Source organism: Metarhizium robertsii (genome assembly GCF_000187425.2).
Source record: "Metarhizium robertsii ARSEF 23 chromosome Unknown MAA_Scf_4, whole genome shotgun sequence".
Classification (NCBI taxonomy): Eukaryota; Fungi; Ascomycota; class Sordariomycetes; order Hypocreales; family Clavicipitaceae; genus Metarhizium; species Metarhizium robertsii.
In genome coordinates, this window is record NW_011942182.1 from 1,961,733 (window position 1) to 1,982,711 (window position 20,979).

At 48.7% G+C, this 20,979-nt stretch overlaps 8 protein-coding genes across 8 annotated transcripts; 6 read left to right on the plus strand and 2 right to left on the minus strand.

The window, feature by feature from the left end:
* Nucleotides 1-479: 479 nt before the first annotated feature.
* On the plus strand, nt 480-1,178 carry MAA_02733 (NADH dehydrogenase ubiquinone Fe-S protein 4, mitochondrial; the record flags this gene model as incomplete). Its single annotated transcript, XM_007820731.1, has 3 exons — nt 480-652; nt 712-816; nt 869-1,178. 3 exons carry the CDS (start codon nt 480-482, stop codon nt 1,176-1,178), a joined length of 588 nt encoding a protein of 195 aa, XP_007818922.1.
* Nucleotides 1,179-1,750: 572 nt separating this feature from the next.
* Nucleotides 1,751-2,703, minus strand: MAA_02734 (CTLH, LisH motif protein; the record flags this gene model as incomplete). The annotated part of the gene is made up of 2 exons (XM_007820732.1): nt 1,751-2,260; nt 2,434-2,703. 2 exons carry the CDS (start codon nt 2,701-2,703, stop codon nt 1,751-1,753), a joined length of 780 nt encoding a protein of 259 aa, XP_007818923.1.
* Nucleotides 2,704-4,375: 1,672 nt separating this feature from the next.
* MAA_11092 (uncharacterized protein) lies at nt 4,376-6,256 on the plus strand (the record flags this gene model as incomplete). The annotated part of the gene is made up of 9 exons (XM_011413058.1): nt 4,376-4,546; nt 4,617-4,694; nt 4,764-4,813; nt 4,886-5,030; nt 5,082-5,124; nt 5,190-5,275; nt 5,356-5,425; nt 5,482-5,713; nt 5,773-6,256. The coding sequence occupies 9 exons, from the start codon at nt 4,376-4,378 to the stop codon at nt 6,254-6,256; spliced, it is 1,359 nt and encodes a 452-aa protein (XP_011411360.1).
* A 941-nt stretch (nt 6,257-7,197) lies between these two features.
* On the plus strand, nt 7,198-9,264 carry MAA_02735 (ef-hand 2; the record flags this gene model as incomplete). Its single annotated transcript, XM_007820733.1, has 1 exon — nt 7,198-9,264. One exon carries the CDS (start codon nt 7,198-7,200, stop codon nt 9,262-9,264), a length of 2,067 nt encoding a protein of 688 aa, XP_007818924.1.
* Nucleotides 9,265-9,579: 315 nt separating this feature from the next.
* MAA_02736 (p60 domain protein) lies at nt 9,580-10,945 on the minus strand (the record flags this gene model as incomplete). The annotated part of the gene is made up of 2 exons (XM_007820734.2): nt 9,580-10,738; nt 10,794-10,945. The coding sequence occupies 2 exons, from the start codon at nt 10,943-10,945 to the stop codon at nt 9,580-9,582; spliced, it is 1,311 nt and encodes a 436-aa protein (XP_007818925.2).
* A 633-nt stretch (nt 10,946-11,578) lies between these two features.
* Nucleotides 11,579-12,491, plus strand: MAA_02737 (RAS small monomeric GTPase Rab6; the record flags this gene model as incomplete). The annotated part of the gene is made up of 5 exons (XM_007820735.2): nt 11,579-11,629; nt 11,678-11,851; nt 11,901-12,030; nt 12,086-12,364; nt 12,436-12,491. 5 exons carry the CDS (start codon nt 11,579-11,581, stop codon nt 12,489-12,491), a joined length of 690 nt encoding a protein of 229 aa, XP_007818926.2.
* A 652-nt stretch (nt 12,492-13,143) lies between these two features.
* On the plus strand, nt 13,144-13,983 carry MAA_02738 (uncharacterized protein; the record flags this gene model as incomplete). Its single annotated transcript, XM_007820736.2, has 2 exons — nt 13,144-13,188; nt 13,249-13,983. The coding sequence occupies 2 exons, from the start codon at nt 13,144-13,146 to the stop codon at nt 13,981-13,983; spliced, it is 780 nt and encodes a 259-aa protein (XP_007818927.2).
* Nucleotides 13,984-15,577: 1,594 nt separating this feature from the next.
* Nucleotides 15,578-20,575, plus strand: MAA_02739 (Cytochrome P450 CYP505A2; the record flags this gene model as incomplete). Its single annotated transcript, XM_007820737.1, has 4 exons — nt 15,578-15,662; nt 15,870-16,018; nt 16,092-20,459; nt 20,546-20,575. The coding sequence occupies 4 exons, from the start codon at nt 15,578-15,580 to the stop codon at nt 20,573-20,575; spliced, it is 4,632 nt and encodes a 1,543-aa protein (XP_007818928.1).
* Nucleotides 20,576-20,979: the final 404 nt, after the last annotated feature.

The following is a 20,979-nucleotide window of genomic DNA, read 5'->3' on the forward strand; positions in this document are numbered from 1 at the left end:
GCACGAGCTGTCGTCGTCGTCTTTTGTAGTGATAAGATTGTGGTTTTCATGTATTCATACCTTAGGAGAAGCAACCTGCAGGCTCGAATGTTAGCACAGGGGATCGAAAATGCGGCTAGTGAATCAATCCCGTACGACACGTACCTTGGGAGGGATGAGCGTCGAAAGCGCTCGGCGAGTTACGAAGCTCATGATGACGAGATTAAGAAGTGGAAGCCGTGGATGTAAATGCAGGCCAATTTGGTGTGATGAGACAAGGGCTGGTGCTCAATTGTGAAGAACATCAAGTACGATGACAGGGCATCTTGGTCCAACCTTCTTTGCCGAAAAGCGCTCGCCTCGGCAAAACATCGGTCTGCCCCACCCAATCAGCGCTATGCTATCACAACCATGGCAGTCTACGTACGGAGTATTGAGTCTGAAATCCATCTTCGCTACTAACTCGCATTTGCCCTCCAATGCCACCAAATATGAACGCCATGGCATCGCTGCGATTGCGCAATGCAAGTAGGCTTTTTAAAGGCGTTGGGCCGAGTCGATTGAGCTTATCCACTGCTCCGAGCCGGTTCCAGAGCTCACTCACGCCATCTAGCGCGCCAGTTGACACCACCAACCAACTCGATTATGACGTCCCTGCGGACAAAGCCACTTCGTATGAAGATGACTAGTGCTTCCTCTACTTATGGAATATTTTCTAATCTTTGTCTCCAGTACTTTTACTCCTGTACCGGGCCGCGTTCAAGATGGCAGCGAAGATATCCTTCCAGCTGCCGTGCTGTCAGGTGCCCCTATGGAGCTGCAGGCTCGAACTGTTCGGTATGCTGCATTCGTTCGGATGACATCCTCGTTAGGCTAATATCGGTTGCAGAATTTACAAAGAGGCCAAGCCTGCAACACAGTCCGGAGATTTCAGAACGGAGCGCTGGCGTATGGATTGGGATATTCTCCCTAAGGGTCACCGCTGGGAGAATCCTTTGATGGGTTGGCAGTCGTCCGGGGACTTCATGCAGGGTACGCACGTCAACTTCAAGAGCAAGGAGGATGCAATTCACTTCGCCGAGAAACAAGGATACGAATACTTTGTCCAAGAACCCAACTCCCGCAAATTTACGCCAAAGGCCTACGCAAATAACTTCCTTTACTCGCCGAAGAAGTTGAAACATATTCGTACGAAATAAGAGCCAAGCTAGCCCTGGCGGAATCAGGCGATGTACACATGAGCAGTTAGAGTATCAAGCTTGCTTTTCCCCCGTTAATTGATTCCTAATCACGAGTCTCTCAAACTATGACTGCGCTAGTCACCCTAGGTCAAAACAACCACGCACCTAGCAAGTGTTCCAGATTATAAATGTAACCTTAAAATATTAATAGGTAAAGCATAGTGTCATCATGAACAAAAGAATGTGGGATGCTTGAAGAATTATGTATATTGTAACGAATATTAGACGACCCTTCATGACTTGCGTCGATTGGCAGATGCCATTCCCAGCCTGTAATCCAAAACTCCGTCATTATCATAGAAGCCCATTCGCTATACGCAGTGTAATCGCTATACGCAGTGAATGAATCCTTCCCTGTGTAAAAAACCGTATCAAGACATTAAACGTATTCATACACGCATTGCTTAAAAGTCTGGATTAAATTGCCCGCAACTTCCCAGAAAGCCGAAAAGGCGCGAGAACAAAATCAACACAGTGGTAGCATACATGTCATCTACCACCGAAGCCTATGACTTGGACGACAGTGAGAATCAGCTGGTTACCATGGGTTCATGCCCATTGCCGATGTGGGACTGTTGGCAATCGTGGTGGCCCTGCTCTTCCCCTCGAAGGCCGATGTCAAGACGATCTGGTAGACTGATTCCCTTGTCCCGCGCAGTGTTTTCTGCCCAAGCTCGCATTTTGACAAGCTGACGAATGGCTGCGGCGCGTCGAGCTGACTGCTTCTCCAAAATGGCTTTATTCACACTGTCAGCAGCAGTTCGACGAAGTTCAGGGTCGAGAAGTGACGCAAGTTGGGGCTCTAAGCTATCCGGGGGAAAGAGTAACAACGCCATGGTCCTTTCCAAATCCTCAAGAAATTTGGGGTTGGTCGGGGCACGAGGACCAAGTTGTTCCGTAGCAAATTTCAGAGCTGGGCCAATGTCACCGCCAGCGGAATTACATGAACGGATGAGCTCCACTAGTTGCAAACGCAAGAGCGAAAAGTGCAATGCTTTATCATCATCTAGGATCTGTGTGATACGGTCAGCGTGGTGCCGCTAAGAAGAGCGCAGAGATCATGAAAAATCATAGACAAAACCCATCATATGCTAGTGGTTGTTTTTCATCACTGGCTAGAATATAGCCATATGCGTGGTGCATGTATTAACTCGTATTATAATCATTTGTGCTTTGGGGGGGAGGAGAGAAGACGGAGTGAAATAAGTCTCACCTCTGGGTCAAGCTCATTCAAAGCTTCAATTGCGGCCTGAATACTGCCACTGTGTATGTGGTTCTGAATTTCTTGTCTCGCCCGAATAGATGCATTGTCTTGGTGCGGCTGTAGATTCGCCTCCTTGGAGAATTTTGCCGCCGCATTTGGATATCCTTCCATCGTCAAATAATCCAAGATCAAGGCATTAATGTCGCTGTTACGATCGTCAGTTTGCAAATGTTTGGAGGAAGAGGACAGTAGTGTGTCTGGGCCTTTGGGGGTTGCCATAGTAGTCAAATTGACGATCAGAAGTTGAAGAAAATATTGGTTCTCCGCACGGTTTGGCTAGGAGAGATTCCCATTTATATTTTGTTCATCATTGGGTATTGTGTGATTTCGGGTTCTTTTTTTCGATGACAGGATTGACCCTACCTCTTTGGTGACTTGACATCATCGACACGCTTCTCAAACGGGTTCCTGCAAGGGGTTGCAGTTGAAGATGTAGAAGCCTAGTAATTCTCAACATTAGATACACATTTCATTTATCTCACCATATCGCTAGAGAGGAATCCATACCATGATTCATTAGACTTCCTTTCCTGGTCAATGAGCAAATCGCGAGTTAGACAACCTGCATATGGACTCCCAGGTGCGTGGACGACCGTAGGGGAAGTCGGAAACAACACGTTTCAGCGCATTGAAGGCGAGAGACACGTCAACCCCAACGCCAATGGTTTGCGGCTGCCGCCAATACGCCAAGCTGGTCCTTTGTGGTGGGCTTGTGAAGGCAGCTCGTGTGTTGGTAAGCGACAGCGTCAGGTGTAGGAAGGAAGACGACGGGAGGGGATGGTTGGGAGAAGATTCTGATCTGACCAAATTTGGAATGCTCCGCTTGGGTCAGTCAGCTGGCACCTGGGTATTTAAGTACGTACGTTGGACCAGACGACGATTGCAGTGCTCGGCTAGTAAGGGCTGACCCACTACAGCTTCAATCAGACACACACCGACCAGACTTAACAGCAGTTGACCTCATTGGCCCCATACCCTATATTATACACAAGTTGGCTGCAGTAGTATGTCTCGGGTGATACCAATGTACCTCTCGGTTGGCAATTCATAGCGAGATCAATCAGCTTTTGCCTCTGTGAGCTTGTGTTTTTGCGTCGCAAATTCTATGTTCTCGGGCGCTATTAGAGTCAATTTGATTATGTAGCCCGGTCCTTGCTTCCAACTGTTAATCCTCCGAGTGGGTATCATAAATGAAGCCCATCGCCGTGCCACTGCTGTGGACGTCCATATGTACTTATGTACTAGTACTATCAACTGGGGGCTAATGAGAGCATTGGCGCAGATGGTAGCAAGTAAATGCATTCTAAAGTTGGTAGATGGCGCGCACCTACACCTGATCTTGGCCAAGGGAGGTACCGGCTTGGCTAAACGAATTGCTGACGCCTGATCCGGGTGCCTCAAGCTTGAAGCAGCTAATCGGCTACGTCACATAAGTAGTCGGCCGAAAACCTGCTGGGCTAAATTGATTATACATTGTACTTCTGTTCTGGTGCCCTAGGACGTTCAGCAAGAACACCTGGAGCTGAACATTCATACATGGGAGGTGACATCTGGACCGCATAGCCTGTTAATTAGCAGACCCACGTCTCCCCCACCTCAAAACCAGTTTGAGAATCCTTCGATTCAAATACCTTCGCAAGTAAGTTCGAACAACAGGGTACTGCGATATCAGGAGGACGGGCTGTTCTCTGCCTTTCGACTATAGACCAGTTTGCTACTTCAAAGTGGCCGCACTGAGACCCGGTTTCCCCTTTTCCTTTGTGAAACAAAGGGTAGGAGCGCGACTAGAGCCACTCGAACTGTGTTGAACACAGACAATTGGATGCCGATCACCTGCTTTTACCGGTAGAGACACGGGATTTGACAGTTTCTTCCTTTGGTCGAGGAAGAAATGTTGGAACTTGAAAGTCATGTCACCATCCAGAAACGCGCCTACTATTCCCCTCCCTGGGCAGACGTCAGCATCATTGCGGTGGCTGGAAGCTCAGGCTCCGGGAAGTCCACATTATCTCAGGCTATTGTGAAGAAACTCAACTTGCCTTGGGTCGTGATTTTGTCTATGGTGAGACATGGCTACCGACAGTACTGGAAACTCGTTTTGGAGCCGCAGTCCATGACTGACAAACTCTTAGGACTCATTTTACAAGACACTCACCCCCGAACAATCCAAGTTGGCGTTTGCCAATGAATACGATTTTGATTCACCAGATGTCTGTCTCTCCGATACAAAGCGCCTTACATCCGCACAGACTAATACTGCTATATGCTATGGCTCATAGGCTATTGACTTTGATATACTGGTTGACCGCCTGCGTGACTTAAAAGCTGGGTAAAGGAGACTTGGCCTAATATCTGTTGTAGCACGCACTAAAAACTGTACTGTAGCTAACAAAAATGATAGAAAACGAGCTGAGATACCTGTGTACTCGTTCCAAAAACACCAGAGACTTCCTCAAACTACGTCAATTTACTCCCCACATGTGCTAATTCTAGAAGGCATTTTTGCTTTGTATGATCCGCGAGTGGTCGAATTGTTAGATATGGGTGTTGGTTGAGTCCCTGTCTGTTGCTCCGCCATCGTTCTAACTACAGTACAGATTTACTGTGAAGCTGACGCGGATACATGCTTGTCGAGACGAAGTGCGTTCTTACCAGAGCGTCTGTGTCCCTTAAAATCCCCACCCATGGCTTACCTGGCGCAATAGTTGTTCGCGATGTGCGAGAAAGAGGTAGAGATATCGAAGGATGCATTAAGCAGTGGTTCGGGTTTGTCAAACCAAATTTTGAAAAAGTAAGCACAAACATAGTGAGCATGTGCGGGACCAAGATTGTAGAAGAGTTTTGCTGACAGTTGGCTTCACATTTGAGCAGTATGTTGAGCCTCAGCGCAAAGTGGCCGATTTAATCGTTCCGCGGGGTATCGAAAACCGAGTCGCTTTAGGTATGGCCGTCAACAAAGTAGTTCAGCCTTGCTTACTCTACTTATGCCAGCTGCAGATATGATGGTTCAATTCATCGAGAAGAAACTATTCGAAAAATCCACCCACCACCGCGAGGCCCTTTCCAGACTTGAGGCTACTTGCAAAGAGCAACCCCTTTCAGATCGCGTTGTTGTCCTGGATGATACACCGCAGCTGAAATTCATGAATACAATCTTACAAGATATTGACACCTCAGCGGAGGACTTCATCTTCTACTTTGATCGGTTGGCGGCACTCATTATTGAACAGTACATCACGCAGGCCAAGTCAAGTAAACACGGGTTCATCCCGCTAACAAAGAGTACAGGGCTTTAAATAATGTGCAATTCGTATCTCTGGCAATAGAGACTCCACAAGGCCATAAATACCAAGGACTGAAGCCCAAGGGCGAAGTCAGCGCAGTAATTGTGCTCAGAGGCGGGTCGGCATTTGAATCGGCGTTGCGGAAAACGATCCCTGACTGCCGAACAGGGCGGCTATTGATTCAGTCAGACTTCTCCACAGGCGAGCCGGAACTCCATTATCTACGCATCCCAGAAGATATCCATGAACATGAAAGCGTTCTGTTGCTGGATACGCAAATGGCTAGTGGAGGTGCGGCGCTAATGGCTGTCCAAGTACTGGTAGATCATGGAGTCTCCTTGGAAAGAATAGTTCTGGCAACCTATTCTGCCGGGCGCGTGGGACTCCACAGGCTTATGACGGTGTTCCCAGAGATCACTGTCGTGGTATGCAATATACTTCGACACCAGGAGCAACGCTGGGTAGAGAAGCGGTACTTTAGGTGCTGAACCAGAGGACCTGTGCAATATCAGAAAGAGCCATGTCCCGGCGGTTGGAAATAGGATACTTTGTTGTCCTTGGTTACTGGGAGCATTTAGTATATACTCAGGACACGTATTATCTGTCTGGCTGGATAAATTTACATCGTTTATTGCATGACTAGTGTGAGGATTTCGTGGACATGAAGAAGAAGAAGAAGGAGGAAACAAGACATGAACCAGACTGCTTAAGTACACACCTACTACTTACTAGGTACCTGGGTACTTGAGGTAGGCTGGTATCAAATTCAGGGCCGCACACACTGATGATTTCCAAGTCTTACTTGTTTCTATTCGACTCGCCTGCGCCTTCTAGACTGAATGGCAGAGGAGAACCAATAGAAGCAAGCTTGATAAGTAAATAAAAGCAAAGCCTGTTCACAGAGTTCGAGTATGGCGTAAAGGGGGAAGCAGCAGCACGTGTAAGACTTGACGCATTGAAATACGAGGGAATTCACTGTCTTGCCCCGCGACAATGACAGGGATCCAATCATCTCCAATGTCTTGCCGTATCATTGCTTGCGCGGAACTGTCGGGACAGTCAGTGAGGGAGACGTCGGTCTTTCGTGAACCAAGATTGGCGGAGTGGCTAGCAGGTGGGACTCCTGAACATTTAGCGACTGTGCGCTGTGCAGGTTCAAGTTCATTTTGTTCCTAGCAAATTTATGTATGTATGACGCCAATCCCTCCCAGTGCCTTCATCTTTATGTCTCGACCTTGGAACGTCGGCCGCGACCCTCTTCCAAGCTTCTGCATATCCTTGACTTCTACCTCACACATCCTGCTTTTTTTCAGCCCCTCCAGATCAATTGGCCTTTACATAGCCTGTGAAGTTATTTAGTCCTTGGTTATGTTGCATTAGTCTGCGGGTTCATGACTTGTCCGCTTGCCGCTAGCATCCAACAAGCAACATGCGAGCGCGCATTCTCACACAAACCGCTACCGGATTGGTACGCTCTGCCAGAAACCAGCAATCGAATCACTCTGTTGTATTTCGACGGAAACACTTTATAGCAACACTGTCTCGCGGCTCTCCATCCCACGCTCGAACCCGCATCAATGCTGGGTTCCAGCCCAAAGTCCTGGCTTCTATTCGTCACAACTTGAACGCATCCGTTCACTGCCGCTTTTTGTCCGGAAAGCCTCTTCCCCAGGTTAATTCTTGGGTACTCAATTTCTGCTACCGGGCCGGTGCCTGGCTTGGAATATCTATAACAGTACTTGGAATTGGGGTGATTGCCTTCTTCCTCTATGATGCGACCACTTACAAACACGAAAGGGAGCAGAGCGACATCAATATTTCGCAACTGGCTCTGCAGCCCCGACGAGGCGGGCCAAACAATCTCCCAATTGCCGAGGTGTTCATCGATGACGACGATTGCGAAGAAAAAAAGCGAATCAAAGATAAGCCTAGGCTCGTCGTGCTCGGTGGGGGCTGGGGTGGTGTTGCTCTCCTAAAAAGCCTAAACCCTGACGACTATCATGTTACAGTGATCTCGCCCACCAACTATTTTCTCTTTACGCCGATGCTTCCTTCAGCTACTGTGGGAACCTTGGAGTTTCGATCTCTTGTTGAGCCCATTCGCCGAGTTTTGAGCCGAGTTCATGGCCACTTCATTCGAGCCAAAGCAGAAGACGTCCATTTTTCTGATAAGTTGGTTGAAGTGTCTCAGCTGGACAGCCGTGGGAAAGAGGTCCGATTTTATGTACCGTATGATAAGTTGGTAATTGCTGTTGGTTCTGTCACAAACCCCCACGGTGTCAAGGGCCTTGATAATGCCTTCTTTCTCAAGGACATCAACGATGCAAGGAAAATACGCAACCAGGTGATCCGCAATATTGAGGTTGCTTGCTTGCCGACGACGTCGGATGAAGAACGCAAACGGCTTCTTTCTTTTGTTGTGAGTGGCGGTGGACCTACGGGCGTCGAATTCGCTGCGGAAATGTACGATCTTTTGAATGAAGATCTTACCAGACACTTTCCCCGGTTGCTCCGAAATGAAATTTCCGTTCATCTCATTCAAAGTCGAAGCCATATTCTTAACACCTATGACGAGACTGTCTCTAAATATGCCGAAGATCGATTTGCGCGAGATCAGGTCGACGTTCTCACAAACTCACGAGTGAAGGAAGTTTGCCCAGACAAGATCGTTTTCACGCAAAAGCAAGAAGATGGCAGTCTCGTTACTAAAGAGCTTCCGGCAGGCTTTGTGCTTTGGTCTACTGGCGTGTCCCCAACCGCACTTTGCAAGAAATTGGCTCATAAGCTAGGGAATGTCCAGACCAATCGTCATGCGCTGGAGACTGACACACACCTCAGGCTTAATGGAACACCATTAGGTGATGTCTATGCGATTGGAGACTGCTCTACTGTTCAGAACAATATTGCGGATCACATTATAACCTTTCTCCGCACTCTTGCGTGGAAGCACGGCAAAGATCCCGAAACGCTTCAGCTACACTTCAAGGATTGGCGTCAGGTCGCGCACGACGTGAAAAAGCGCTTTCCCCAGTCCGTGAACCACCTCAAACGACTAGACAAGCTTTTTGCCGAGTTCGATAAAGATCAGTCTGGAACGTTGGATTTCGGGGAGCTGAGGGAGCTCCTAAACCAGATTGATAGCAAGTTGACCTCACTGCCTGCGACTGCCCAAAGAGCCCACCAACAAGGCTACTACCTTGCTCAGAAGTTCAACAAACTTGCACACTTGTCGGAAGGGTTATCAGCCAATGATATTCGAGATGGAGACCTTGATGCTGCAGCCTACAAAGCGTTTGAGTATCACCACTTAGGGAGCTTGGCATATATTGGAAACTCTGCTGTGTTTGATCTGGGTGAAGGCTGGAACGTGGCAGGGGGTCTTTGGGCTGTTTATGCATGGCGATCTGTCTATTTTGCGCAAAGTGTGAGCTTCCGTACGCGCTGCTTGCTGGCCATGGACTGGGCCAAGCGTGGACTATTTGGACGAGGTGAGTAACCCCCAAGACGGCGAAGTAATTGATGAAGAACGTGATGCGAAGATGTTTGATCCCATGCTAACTTGTAACTAGACCTGATGAGTTTCTAATAGATATTCTTGTTGCCGCTTGCCTGCTAGCTTTACTGATATATTTAAATATTCATAGATCATGTTCAAGAGGAGCCTGTTCATATCAGTAGTGGAGGGTCCTTTTTCTGGAGGATAGATGATATTTTCCCCGTCATATATTGCATAGGAACATGTGACATTATTTCTGACCAAAAGTTCCCGTCTTGTGTGCGCAACGCAGTGTTCTGGCCAAGTATGGATGGCTCACAGGACAAAATCTTTGTGGGTCCATTTTTCTGTGACTTTTCTCTTAGCTTGTTTCTTGAACGGAATGTGTCTTCTGCTCTCGATCTTTCCTCGAACGAGCATGCTTCGATATCGATCTTTGAGGAGATTCCCTTCGGGCTTCAATCGTCGTAGGGACTCTTCCAACTCATCTGGCAAGACTAGCTCAAGGTCCTTCTCTGCTAACTTGTACTTTCCGAGCTGCCGTCTCCTGAGTTTTTCATCATCAACCTCGTTGTCGGTATCGGAATCCTCTACTGTTATGAGAGCTTTGCTCTGCTCTCGGTCCCGAACTTCATCTGCGATCTCTTTGATTCGCTGTTCTTGCGTCCTCCTTTGTTTCATCGCAGCCTTGTGCCTGGCGAGTCTTTCTTCCTCTTTTCGACGTTTTATGCGATTCCTCTGGGCTTGGGTCTTGCGTTGCGGTCGCTTGGTACTCGGCCTTTCGTCCTCAACACCACTCTGGAATCCTTCCCACTCTGAGTCCTCCTCCCATTCGGACATGTTTGCACGCTCTTCAGCAGCCTCAGCCTCAGCGGCAGAGCGGGCTGCCGCTTCTTGCTTGCGTCTTTCTACCTGTTCGGCCTCGACTCTTTTCTGCTCGGCATCCAAAGCCCTGGCGCTCTCCTCTGAGAGTCGGGCTTCATAGTCTGTGGACAAAGGATTGTAGCTGTATCCTCCTGTGGGTTTTTGCACGGCTGAGATCGCCTTACCACTTGCAGCCAAAGAAATAGGCTTTTGTTTCAGAGACTTGGGTTGCTTGACGGGCTCTGAAGACGACAGGAAATCATCAACGACTTCATTCATTGTGATCGGCGTCGCTCCCCACATGTCATATGTTGCATCTGACGTCTGAACAGCGATTCCATGGTGGCCATCCGCGATCCGTTTTAGATGCTGCAGTTCCTTGTGAGGAACCCAATCGGTTCTTTGTCGCTTGACAGTGAGGATCTTATCACTTGTTTTCTCTCCAGGTCGCTTACGCAAAGAAACGGCCGGTACGGCTGACCGCTGAGCGAGGATTTCGTCGGCCTTGAGACCCTTTTTTATGTGCTTGGGAAATTTTTTGGAGATTTTAGAGTCACCCTTCAAATCGATCGTGAAGAGTTCCGAGGAGCTTTTCTCGCGAATAACGCCACTGTGAGCGAAGAGTCAGCACGAGAAAGCACGCAATCAGTCCTGGTGATAAGTACCCGCGAATAATCTCTTCATTCAGTTCATCCAGGCCATGTTCGACCTCCGTGACATCAATGTTCTTCCGCCATGCCTTCTTGCCCTTTCTCGATGGTTGACTGAACTGCTTCGGAGCTTCTCCAGAGCCCATGGTTTGAGGCTTAACTGGCATGACGATATGTCCTGTAATAACGGCCTCTTTATTACGTGGAGTAATCCGATTCAATAAAATTCCAAAATTTGGTTACAATGTGATGCTGAAAGGGCCAGACAGTTTTTTCCAGATGGTGGGTTGAATTGGCTGCTACAATATTTTTTTTTATGGGGCCCTACTATCTCACCCAGCCACTTGCGCTGTTTGGCTCTTGCACCGACCATGTGGCAGCCGCCTCTGACCCCCGTTTTCCACAGTCCCGGCCTGACGTTCCTCACCGCACGTGCGCCTTCGGCCAAGCAGAGCCCCTTCCACTATACATAATAACAACAACAGCAGCAACACCAGGCTCTCGGCTCCCATAAGCCAAAGTTGAAGCTACGAAAGCGCTCCACGCCGCAACCTTTGGTGCAAGGTTTTGTGACCGTTCGCGAATCCGCCTGGGGCTTTGCAGTTTTACGCAATCTGCTCTCCTCACCTGCACTTCGAACGGTGCACATGCCGTTGCTAGGTATCGAATTTAATCTTGATATTACCGACTAATCTGGCTGACGCTCGACCATCCCGCCATTCTTTGCTCCATCGCTGCCGTCCTACCTCTCGCATTTTAATCGCTTCGAAGTACTGAGACAGCCGTGAACGATATTAAATATGGCGCAGGCTGGAGGGTCTTACAACAATCCCTTGAAGAAATTCAAGTATGTGTGCCATATCCTTGTGTTGTAATTTGTCTGATACTGACCTGCTCAGGCTGGTGTTCCTGGGGGAGCAGAGTGGCAAGATACCCACAACCCAATCCCGGGAATGTCAATGGAACTAATACCATCTTATGCAGTCGGGAAAACCTCTCTCATCACACGGTTTATGTACGATTCGTTTGATAACATGTATCAAGCGACCATCGGCATCGACTTTCTGTCTAAGGTCAGTGCCCCGCTACCTGCCAAAATGTTCCAAACCTAACCACAGACAGACCATGTATCTCGAAGACCGGACGGTGCGGCTACAACTCTGGGATACGGCAGGACAGGAGAGATTTCGAAGTTTGATTCCATCATACATCCGAGATTCAAGCGTGGCCGTGGTTGTCTATGACATCTCAAGTACGAAGCCTCCAGTCCTCAAAGTGACGCCATTTTACTGATACACACTCATCAGACGCAAAATCATTTCAAAACACGAAAAAATGGATTGACGATGTTCGGGCGGAACGAGGCAACGATGTCATTATTGTGCTGGTTGGCAATAAGACTGATTTGAACGAGAAGCGTGAAGTCACTACACAGCAAGGGGAGGATGAAGCTAAAAAGAACAATCTGATGTTTATGGAAACAAGTGCGAAGCTAGGCCACAACGTCAAAAACCTATTCAAACGGATAGCGCAAGCGTTGCCCGGTATGGAGGGAGCTGATGCTGCAGCTCAAGCATCAAGTCAGAGTAAGTGTAGCTCGCCAAGTTGCCCGCTCTTGAGTTTAGCATCGAGCTTACTAATGTAATCTTATCTACAGTGATTGATGTTAAAACAAATACATCACAGCCTACTCAAGAGGGATGCTCGTGTTAACCGTCCATCGCGGGCCCGAAGTTGCGGGGATTATCCCCTATTGATTGTATACCCGCTAGCATCACTACTGAACCACACTAAGATTTCTCCCCAGTGTGCACATGGATTGTGAATATAGCTTGTATAATACAACAAAAACCACGAGCCTCCGATCCGCTACCTTGACATAATAATAGGTCACTCTGCTTTGGAACAGCAGGCTCGTGACTTTGTTGTAGTACTAATAGAATATGGTTCAAACATGTCTTCTTCGCGAACATGGACAGCAGTTCAGGTTGTATCTGTGTAAATCTATGTGGGACCTGTGAGTGTTTATGATATTTAGTTTTATTCTGTAGATCTGCTTATGCTCATGTATAATCTCAATATGAGTGCGAGCCATGTTATCTGCCACTAGGTGTTGAGTCACGTGTTCATTGAGTCAACCCCTTTAAATATCAAACGGATTACATCACCTGGCTATCCAACCACGACTTGGCAGAGCGGGCTGCGGAGAGTGGGGACATGCGGCCTCTGGTAGTATTTCGACCTCTCATCAATTTTACATGACGCCTCTTCCGTTGTTGGCTTCAAATCAACCATCGCTGTTCGCTCGAATTCATCTCGGTGTGTCTCGTTGGCACAGCGCTTGCTGGAGCGCATCCAGGGAATCATGTCGAAGTTTACAAGACTATATCTAAGGGCTCCGCGACCACAGGTAAGACAAGCGAGCGCTCTTGATATTCGACGCTGGGAAATGCTAATGAGTTTCGCGTAGAATTTATTTGGCCTAGTGAGCCTTCAGACTGGAACGGAACTTATCTCATTGGCGCTGGTTTTCAACAAGGTCTCGGGAGTTTATGGACTGTTGGCGATTTTGACGGGTTACCAGCTATCTTTACTCCAACTGTCGACGTATGTGTACTCGATCGGTGTCCTGGGACTGCTCGTGTATCTAATTCCCCATATCCGACGACAGAGTCCTTTCGAATGCTTGGCATTAGCATGGTTATACATTCTCGACACGACGATAAACGGAGCTTATACGGCCGCGTTTGGGCTTGACTGGTATTTTGCGAACACTACAAACAACGGATCGGATTCGGCATCTACATCTCTCCCAGGCATTGTTGCACAAGGGTTTGACGGCCTTCGGCGAGAGCGCGCTGTTCACGGCAAGGCTGTACCTCAGGAGACGGCTACTAGCATGGTATTGATTGTGGGACTTACCCTCATTCGAGTGTACTTCAGCCTTGTGGTGATGGCATTTGCACGCCAAGTATTGCAAAAATACATGCAATTGATGATCCTTGAAGGACCCGGTGTGGATGAGAACGAAGGACCCTTCGCTGCTGACCTTCCAGACGGTGACGGTCGAAAAGGACGACTGGGCAGACTCATGGTGTCTTTGGGCAAGCGGTACTGGTTGGATATTCCGGGTTCTGAGAACTGGGAGAGGAGTGTACACGGAAAACCGCATACTAGTAACGGTACTCTAGCGGGGCAAGTGTAAGAAATGATGGTTGAAACGATTTGCTCTCTGCATCAATTCAGGGCCAGGGGGCGATGACGCGATCCGAACTCCACGCATCACAATCATCAGGGTAGAGGTAGAAGAGTCGGGGCGTGGGAGTGCGCTAGGTACCTAGGTAGTATGTACATGATGCAGCGGAAAATACCCGCATTAGTAGATTCCTACGGCATATTATGCACAGTAGTCTGTATTGTCTTTGCGATTAGTGTTGATGTATTGCACCGTAATGACAATGTATATCATTTATCCATCATGATAATCATGCCCAACACTTGACATGGCAGACCGGGGCAATATGGATTTGCCTTAGGGCCGCCTCCTCACCGCTCGCCGCGGAGTGACACGATCAATTTCCAAAATTTATGTATCGTTCTCCCCCCGGCGAGGCATTCGCTCTTGACAGGGCCCAGTGATACAAACCTTGCGGGTAGCGTTTATCTTATCGTGGAACTGGAACTGGAACTCACAGGCATGGGCAATTGCTGCACGTGAATGCACACTACTGTGGGAAAAACAAGTCCAAGACAGAGAAAGCAGCAGTGACTACTTAAAACTATAATATCGTATGGCAGCCTTGCAGAAGCAACGAGCAGCAACAACAGTCATATAGTACTTCTAAAAATGGGGAGGTGGGAGCTTCCTATTTTTGTCGCTATCCACTGTACTCGAGAATACGAATAGTACTTTCTTAACATGACACTCGGCAATGTGCACGAGAACTGAGATTTCAGGAAACCGAATGATGTTGGTGAATGGCGTTCGTCGGTCGTCGGTCGTCGGCCTGTCGGCAGGGCGGAAGTCGGTTAGTCCTAGTAAGACTACTCCAGCGGATTGCGACATTCCTGTACGGTCTGGTGTTTAAGAGGTCAAACGGAGAATGGCTCCTTGGAAAACTACACACTACATACTCCGTACATACTACTACTTGATTTGTCGTAGGTGGCCGGCGCCGATGGGCCATTGCCTGGACGTCGGGCCACCGCAAATCTGACACGAGAAATTTGTAATGTGCGATCTCGCAATCGCCCCCGGCGCATGCATGGCAGCGCTAAACGATCACGCAATCCTGGGAAAAATGATTGCTTTGCGGGGAATGGAGCCACAGGACGGGTACAAGGCGAGTTTGAGTGCTAGCCAGCCAGTCAGGCACACCAGCCATGTGTGAAGAGACGCAGTATCCAATAAAGTAGCCAATGGCCGGCCGCTTGCAGTGGGAACATGTGAAGGGCTGCAGGGCCGCGGGGCCAATTTTTCTGGGTCTCGCCCGCCCTGGAGATGCTTGGTCGAGATTGATGGTACTCAGTCGTGCTGTGTGGTTTTGTATGGGTTTTGTATGATATTAGAGGACAAGACACATGTAACTAGTACTATCAGTAACTGGTCAAGTTCGGGCTTCGGAGGGAGCACTTTGGTTCGAGAGCACGCAGTGCCCAGGAAGACCCCAGTGCCTGGCCATGCTCCCGCCTGACTCTTAGTGTGGACTCTGAAGCATGGAGCCGCCTCCGAAGCCCAGTTCTCGACGCCCATATTACCATCCACGAAACTCTTATTTCTTCTGCCACCCGAGTCCACCATGTCTTTTCTCTTCAGGCAGACTCAAGACTCTGGAAAAGACAGGATGGATGCGTCTCACCGAATTCGCACGCCTGAAGAGGCTGGTGAGTGCCATACACCGAGATACATGCCCGGCCTTGCCTTCCCTGTGAAGATGCATGTGTTGTCGACTTACATCATGGCCGCTTTTTTTTTTTTTTTTTGCTTGACGTGCCATCTCCTCTTGTCCGCCAATTTGCGGCCTGGCCAGCCTGCTTTTAAGACATAAACCAGCGAGAAACAGCGCTAATCAGACTTTCTCTCATGCGCAGTGGCCAGAGTTGCCTACCTCTCGAGCGATGTCATTGTGTCCGTCCAGCCTTCGTTGGCTACCGACTCGGCCTTCTCATCTCACCTCAAGCAATACGCCAGCCGCAACGACCGCGGGCTGGTCGCCTCTGGCCCAGATGCTGTACCAGATGTAAGATGAAGAGATGTACATGCCATTATGGCTCCCTGATGCATATAGCAAGCGCTCTAATAACCGTACCTAGGTGCAATCGATTCGTCACAATGTTGATCCGCTGCTCTCTGTGTATACGCCGGTCCGCGCAGGCAAGTTGGTATCCGTTACTGCGACGTCAACCATTTTATTGCCTGCCGTCTCCCACCTCTATAAGCTGGCCAACTACCCCGTTGTCCTCCATGTATCGCTACAGCCGCAGCAACATGCAGACTACTCTTCCATCACAGCCATTCGAAACGCAGGCTGGACGTTTTTGCAGTCCGAAACTTTGCAAGAGGCCCAAGATATGGCTATGACCGCCCATGCGTTGGCTGTGCGCACGGGCAAGGCTGTCATTCACTTTTTTGCACCAGAAACGTCTGCTGCCGACGAGCCCATAGCAATTGAGGACACGGCTGTCTTACGGCAAATTCTTGACATTGAAAGTGTCCGCCGCTTTCAAGCCGGCCGATTTTCCGCCGCGGGTATCTATGCAGACGATGGCCATGTTGCAGTCTCCTCAGATCACCCAGAAACCTTCATAAACGGCAATGGCACCAGGAATGCTCCCCTCCAGCCGCCTCCCAGCGCTGATGCCTCCAAAGCCACCTCAGCCGGCACTTCTATCAAGTCCAGCGAAGCGTCTACTCCCATTGCGCCTTCCTCTGTTGCAACCACGGTAGAGGCGGTGCCTCCTCAGGTTACCTCAGAAGACATTTACACTTGCGCCGCCCGCATCTGGTCCCAGATGAAGGCTGCACTGGGTAGAGGATATGCCGCGTTTGAATATACAGGCCCTCCTAACGCCGAAAACTGTTTGCTTGTATTCGGGTCGGACACAGGTTCCTTTGCAGAAACTGTGGATAATGCTAAGGCTGATGAGATATTTGCCAACATGGGCATATTGACCCCACGATTATATCGTCCATGGATTGGCTCGAAGCTTGTCGAGTCAGTTCCCAACACTGTAAAAAGGCTTGCTGTCCTAGAACAAATTCACAGAGCAACTACGAGATGGGGCCCTGTCTTGATTGATGTTCTTTCGTCGGTTAATCGTGGTCCCGGCGGCGTGCAGGTTATAGTCGGATACCAACTAGGATACATCGCCCCTGAAACAACGACGCAAGCCCTGAGAGGTATCGTTCAAAATCTCACCCTGGAAAAGCCTGTTCAGAACCTAGAGGTCGGGGTCAAGACGACATCAGAGCACCCAGCTGGATATGGTTTGGAAAAACCACAGCTCGAGAATGCCTATTCCAAGATCCTGGACCAAGTCTTTGGAAGCCGGACATATATTTCCAATGCCTTGAAATCCAACAATGCAGGTGTTTCTGAGTCTATCTCAGCCAGCCCCGAGTTTGGGTTTGGGTCACTTTTGGCGCGAAAGGAATACCGAAGCAAGTTTATTTCCGAAGTCAAGGATGCAGCAAGTCATGGAACCTTTAAATCAGATGAACCAAAGAGTTGGCTGGCTCGATGGGCTATGCATGCAAATGATGGGGCCAAGGCTGTGGATATTGGTGAAGAAGTTGTAGCAAGATTAGAAGCTGACGGCTCAGCTCTCGCCCAGAAGCTTCTCACCAGAAGGGGTCTCTTCCGCAAGGAATCTCTATGGCTGATGGGCTCAGATGCATGGGCATATGACCTCGGAAACTCTGGAGTTCACCATGTCCTTGCATCTGGCGAAAATATCAATATCCTCATTATCGACTCTACTCCGTACTCGGAAAAGTCCGCTGTTGACTCTAATCGAAGAAAGAAGGATATCGGCCTATATGCTATGAACTTTGGTAATGTTTATGTGGCATCAACCGCTGTGTATAGCTCATACACCCAGGTGCTACAGGCATTGCTCGAGGCCGACAAGTTCAATGGTCCTTCAGTTGTCCTAGCCTATCTCCCCTATTTTGGCGAATCTGATTCCCCACTAACTGTGCTTCAAGAAACGAAGAAAGCTGTAGATGTTGGTTATTGGCCTTTGTATCGATGGAACCCAGAAAACGAACTCAACAGCGAGCCAAATTTCTCCTTGGACTCGGAGGTGGTGAAGCAGGAATTGAAAACGTTCTTGGCTAGGGATAATCAACTCACCCAGCTTATGAAGAAAGAACCCAAATTTGCTGCGAGTTTGGCACAGGATTTTGGAACTGAGGTACGGGCCCAGCAAAAGAGAAAAGCTAAGGACGCATACAATCAATTACTGGAAGGCCTTCTTGGCGCACCGCTTACTATTCTCTTCGCTTCTGACAACGGGAATGCCGCCTCTGTGGCCAAGCGCCTCGGGAATCGAGGAAGGGCTCGCGGGTTGAAGACGGCGGTGCTGGCTATGGAGGATTATCCTCTTGAAGACCTTTCACGGGAGGAGAACATTGTTTTTATCACATCCACTGCTGGTCAAGGAGAGTTCCCTCAAAATGGCTTACCATTCTGGGACGGCATCAAAGACAACACCGATTTGGATCTTGCCACTGTGAATTTTTCTGTGTTTGGTCTTGGTGACAGTCACTACTGGCCTCGAAAAGAAGACAAAATTTACTACAACAAGCCTGCGAAGGATCTCGATCGCGTTCTGAGTAATCTTGGAGGCAAGCGCTTCGTTGGTGTTGGCCTAGGTGATGACCAAGACCCTGATGGTTTTCAAACTGGGTACCAAGAATGGGAACCCAAACTTTGGCAAGCATTAGGAGTAGACAACGTGGAGGGACTTCCAGAAGAGCCGCCGCCTATTACGAATGAGGACATCAAGATCGCGTCAAACTATTTGCGAGGCACAATTTTGGAAGGCCTTAAGGACACATCTACTGGTGCCATCTCTGCTTCTGACCAACAATTGACCAAGTTCCATGGTACTTATATGCAAGATGACAGAGATATCCGGGATGAAAGAAAGGCTCAGGGACTGGAACCGGCGTATTCTTTCATGATCCGATGCCGACTCCCTGGAGGAGTTGCGACGCCAAAACAATGGGTTCAGATGGACGATATCAGCACAAGTCTAGGAAATGAAACCATGAAACTGACCACGAGGCAAACCTTCCAGTTCCACGGTGTCGTCAAGGGCAAGCTCAAACCAGCAATGCAAGCTATTAACCGAGCCCTGATGACCACTATTGCTGCATGTGGTGACGTCAACAGAAACGTCATGTGCAGCTCGCTTCCTACCGAGTCTCAGTATCATAAGCAAGTGCATGCGTGCTCTCAGAAGATTAGTGACCACCTCCTTCCTTCCACCACTGCATATCACGAAATTTGGCTCACAGATGACAATGACAAAAAGACGCAAATTGCTGGCGAGGCGGTTCAGGATTTTGAACCACTTTATGGTCCGACGTATCTTCCCCGAAAATTCAAAATTACGATTGCCATACCTCCTCATAACGATACTGATGTATATGCACATGATATCGGGTTGATTGCTATTAAAGGTGCGGATGGAAGCCTTGAGGGATTCAATGTTCTGGCGGGTGGTGGCATGGGAGCGACGCATAATAACAAAAAGACATACCCTCAAACTGGGCGCATGATGGGATTCTGCTCCGCAGACGAAGTTCACATTGCATGTGAGAAAATAATGCTGGTTCAGAGAGACCATGGCGATCGCAAAAACCGCAAGCACGCTCGGCTGAAGTATACAATTGACGACATGGGCGTCGATACTTTCCGTGGCAAAGTCGAGGAACTTTGGGGGAAGACTTTCGACAAGGAACGGAAATTTGAGTTTAAGAGCAACGTTGACACTTTTGGTTGGCAAAAGGACGAAACAGGCCTTAACCACTTTACATTCTTTATCGAAAACGGCCGAATTGAAAACACACCTGACTTCCAAATGAAGACAGGCCTGCGAGAGATTGCCAAGGTACACAAGGGAGAGTTTCGTCTGACAGGAAATCAACATCTCATTCTCAGCAATGTAAAAGACGAGGACCTGCCTGCAATGAAATCACTCATGAAGAAATTCAAGCTGGACAACGTTCAATTCTCCGGGCTCCGTCTCAGTTCGTCAGCTTGCGTTGCCTTCCCTACATGTGGACTTGCAATGGCTGAGTCGGAGCGATACCTGCCGGTTCTCATATCCAAACTGGAATCATGCCTAGAGGAAAGTGGATTGCGACAAGACTCCATCGTCATGCGAATGACAGGTTGCCCCAATGGTTGTGCCCGGCCTTGGTTGGCAGAAGTGGCATTCGTTGGCAAGGCTTATGGAGCATATAACATGTACCTTGGTGGTGGGTACCACGGGCAACGCCTGAATAAGCTGTATCGCTCTAGCATCAAGGAAGAAGAAATACTTTCCATTATGAAGTCCCTCCTGAAGCGGTATGCTGTGGAGCGGGAAGGGGGTGAAAAATTCGGTGACTTCTGTATTCGTGCTGGCATCATCAAGGCTACGACGGACGGACAGAATTTCCATGACAATGTGAGTCAATTGATCTAATACCCAGCCAGGCACACAATGCTTGGACATGCTGAAGACAGCAAGCAGCTACTGACTTGCGTTGATAGGTTGCGGAGGAAGAATCAGACGAGGAATGAGCATGCCCTGCGAAATATGTTCAATGAAGGACAGGCATATTGTGTGCACTTGAGGGTCTGTCGTTGGCTTTCATTTTGGCGTCTTGGCTAGCTGAATTGTTTCTTGATATATTTAGAGGGTAATTGCAGATGCATTTGTCCAGTTGAATTTACGTAAAGTTTTCGTACTGCTTGCAAACTAGGTGCACATCCATCACGGTATAGGAAAGTAGAACATGCCCACTGTCATGTCCATCTTATGACCAAGTGATGCCGAAAATAATGTCCGTTACCATTAACCCTCAAATTGATTTCAAATGTACATATAAACACACCTAAGATCTTCCCGCTCGTATGACCCATGCCGATTCCCCCGACAGTTGTGAAAACCATCCATTAAAGCATCTCATCGTACAAGACTACGT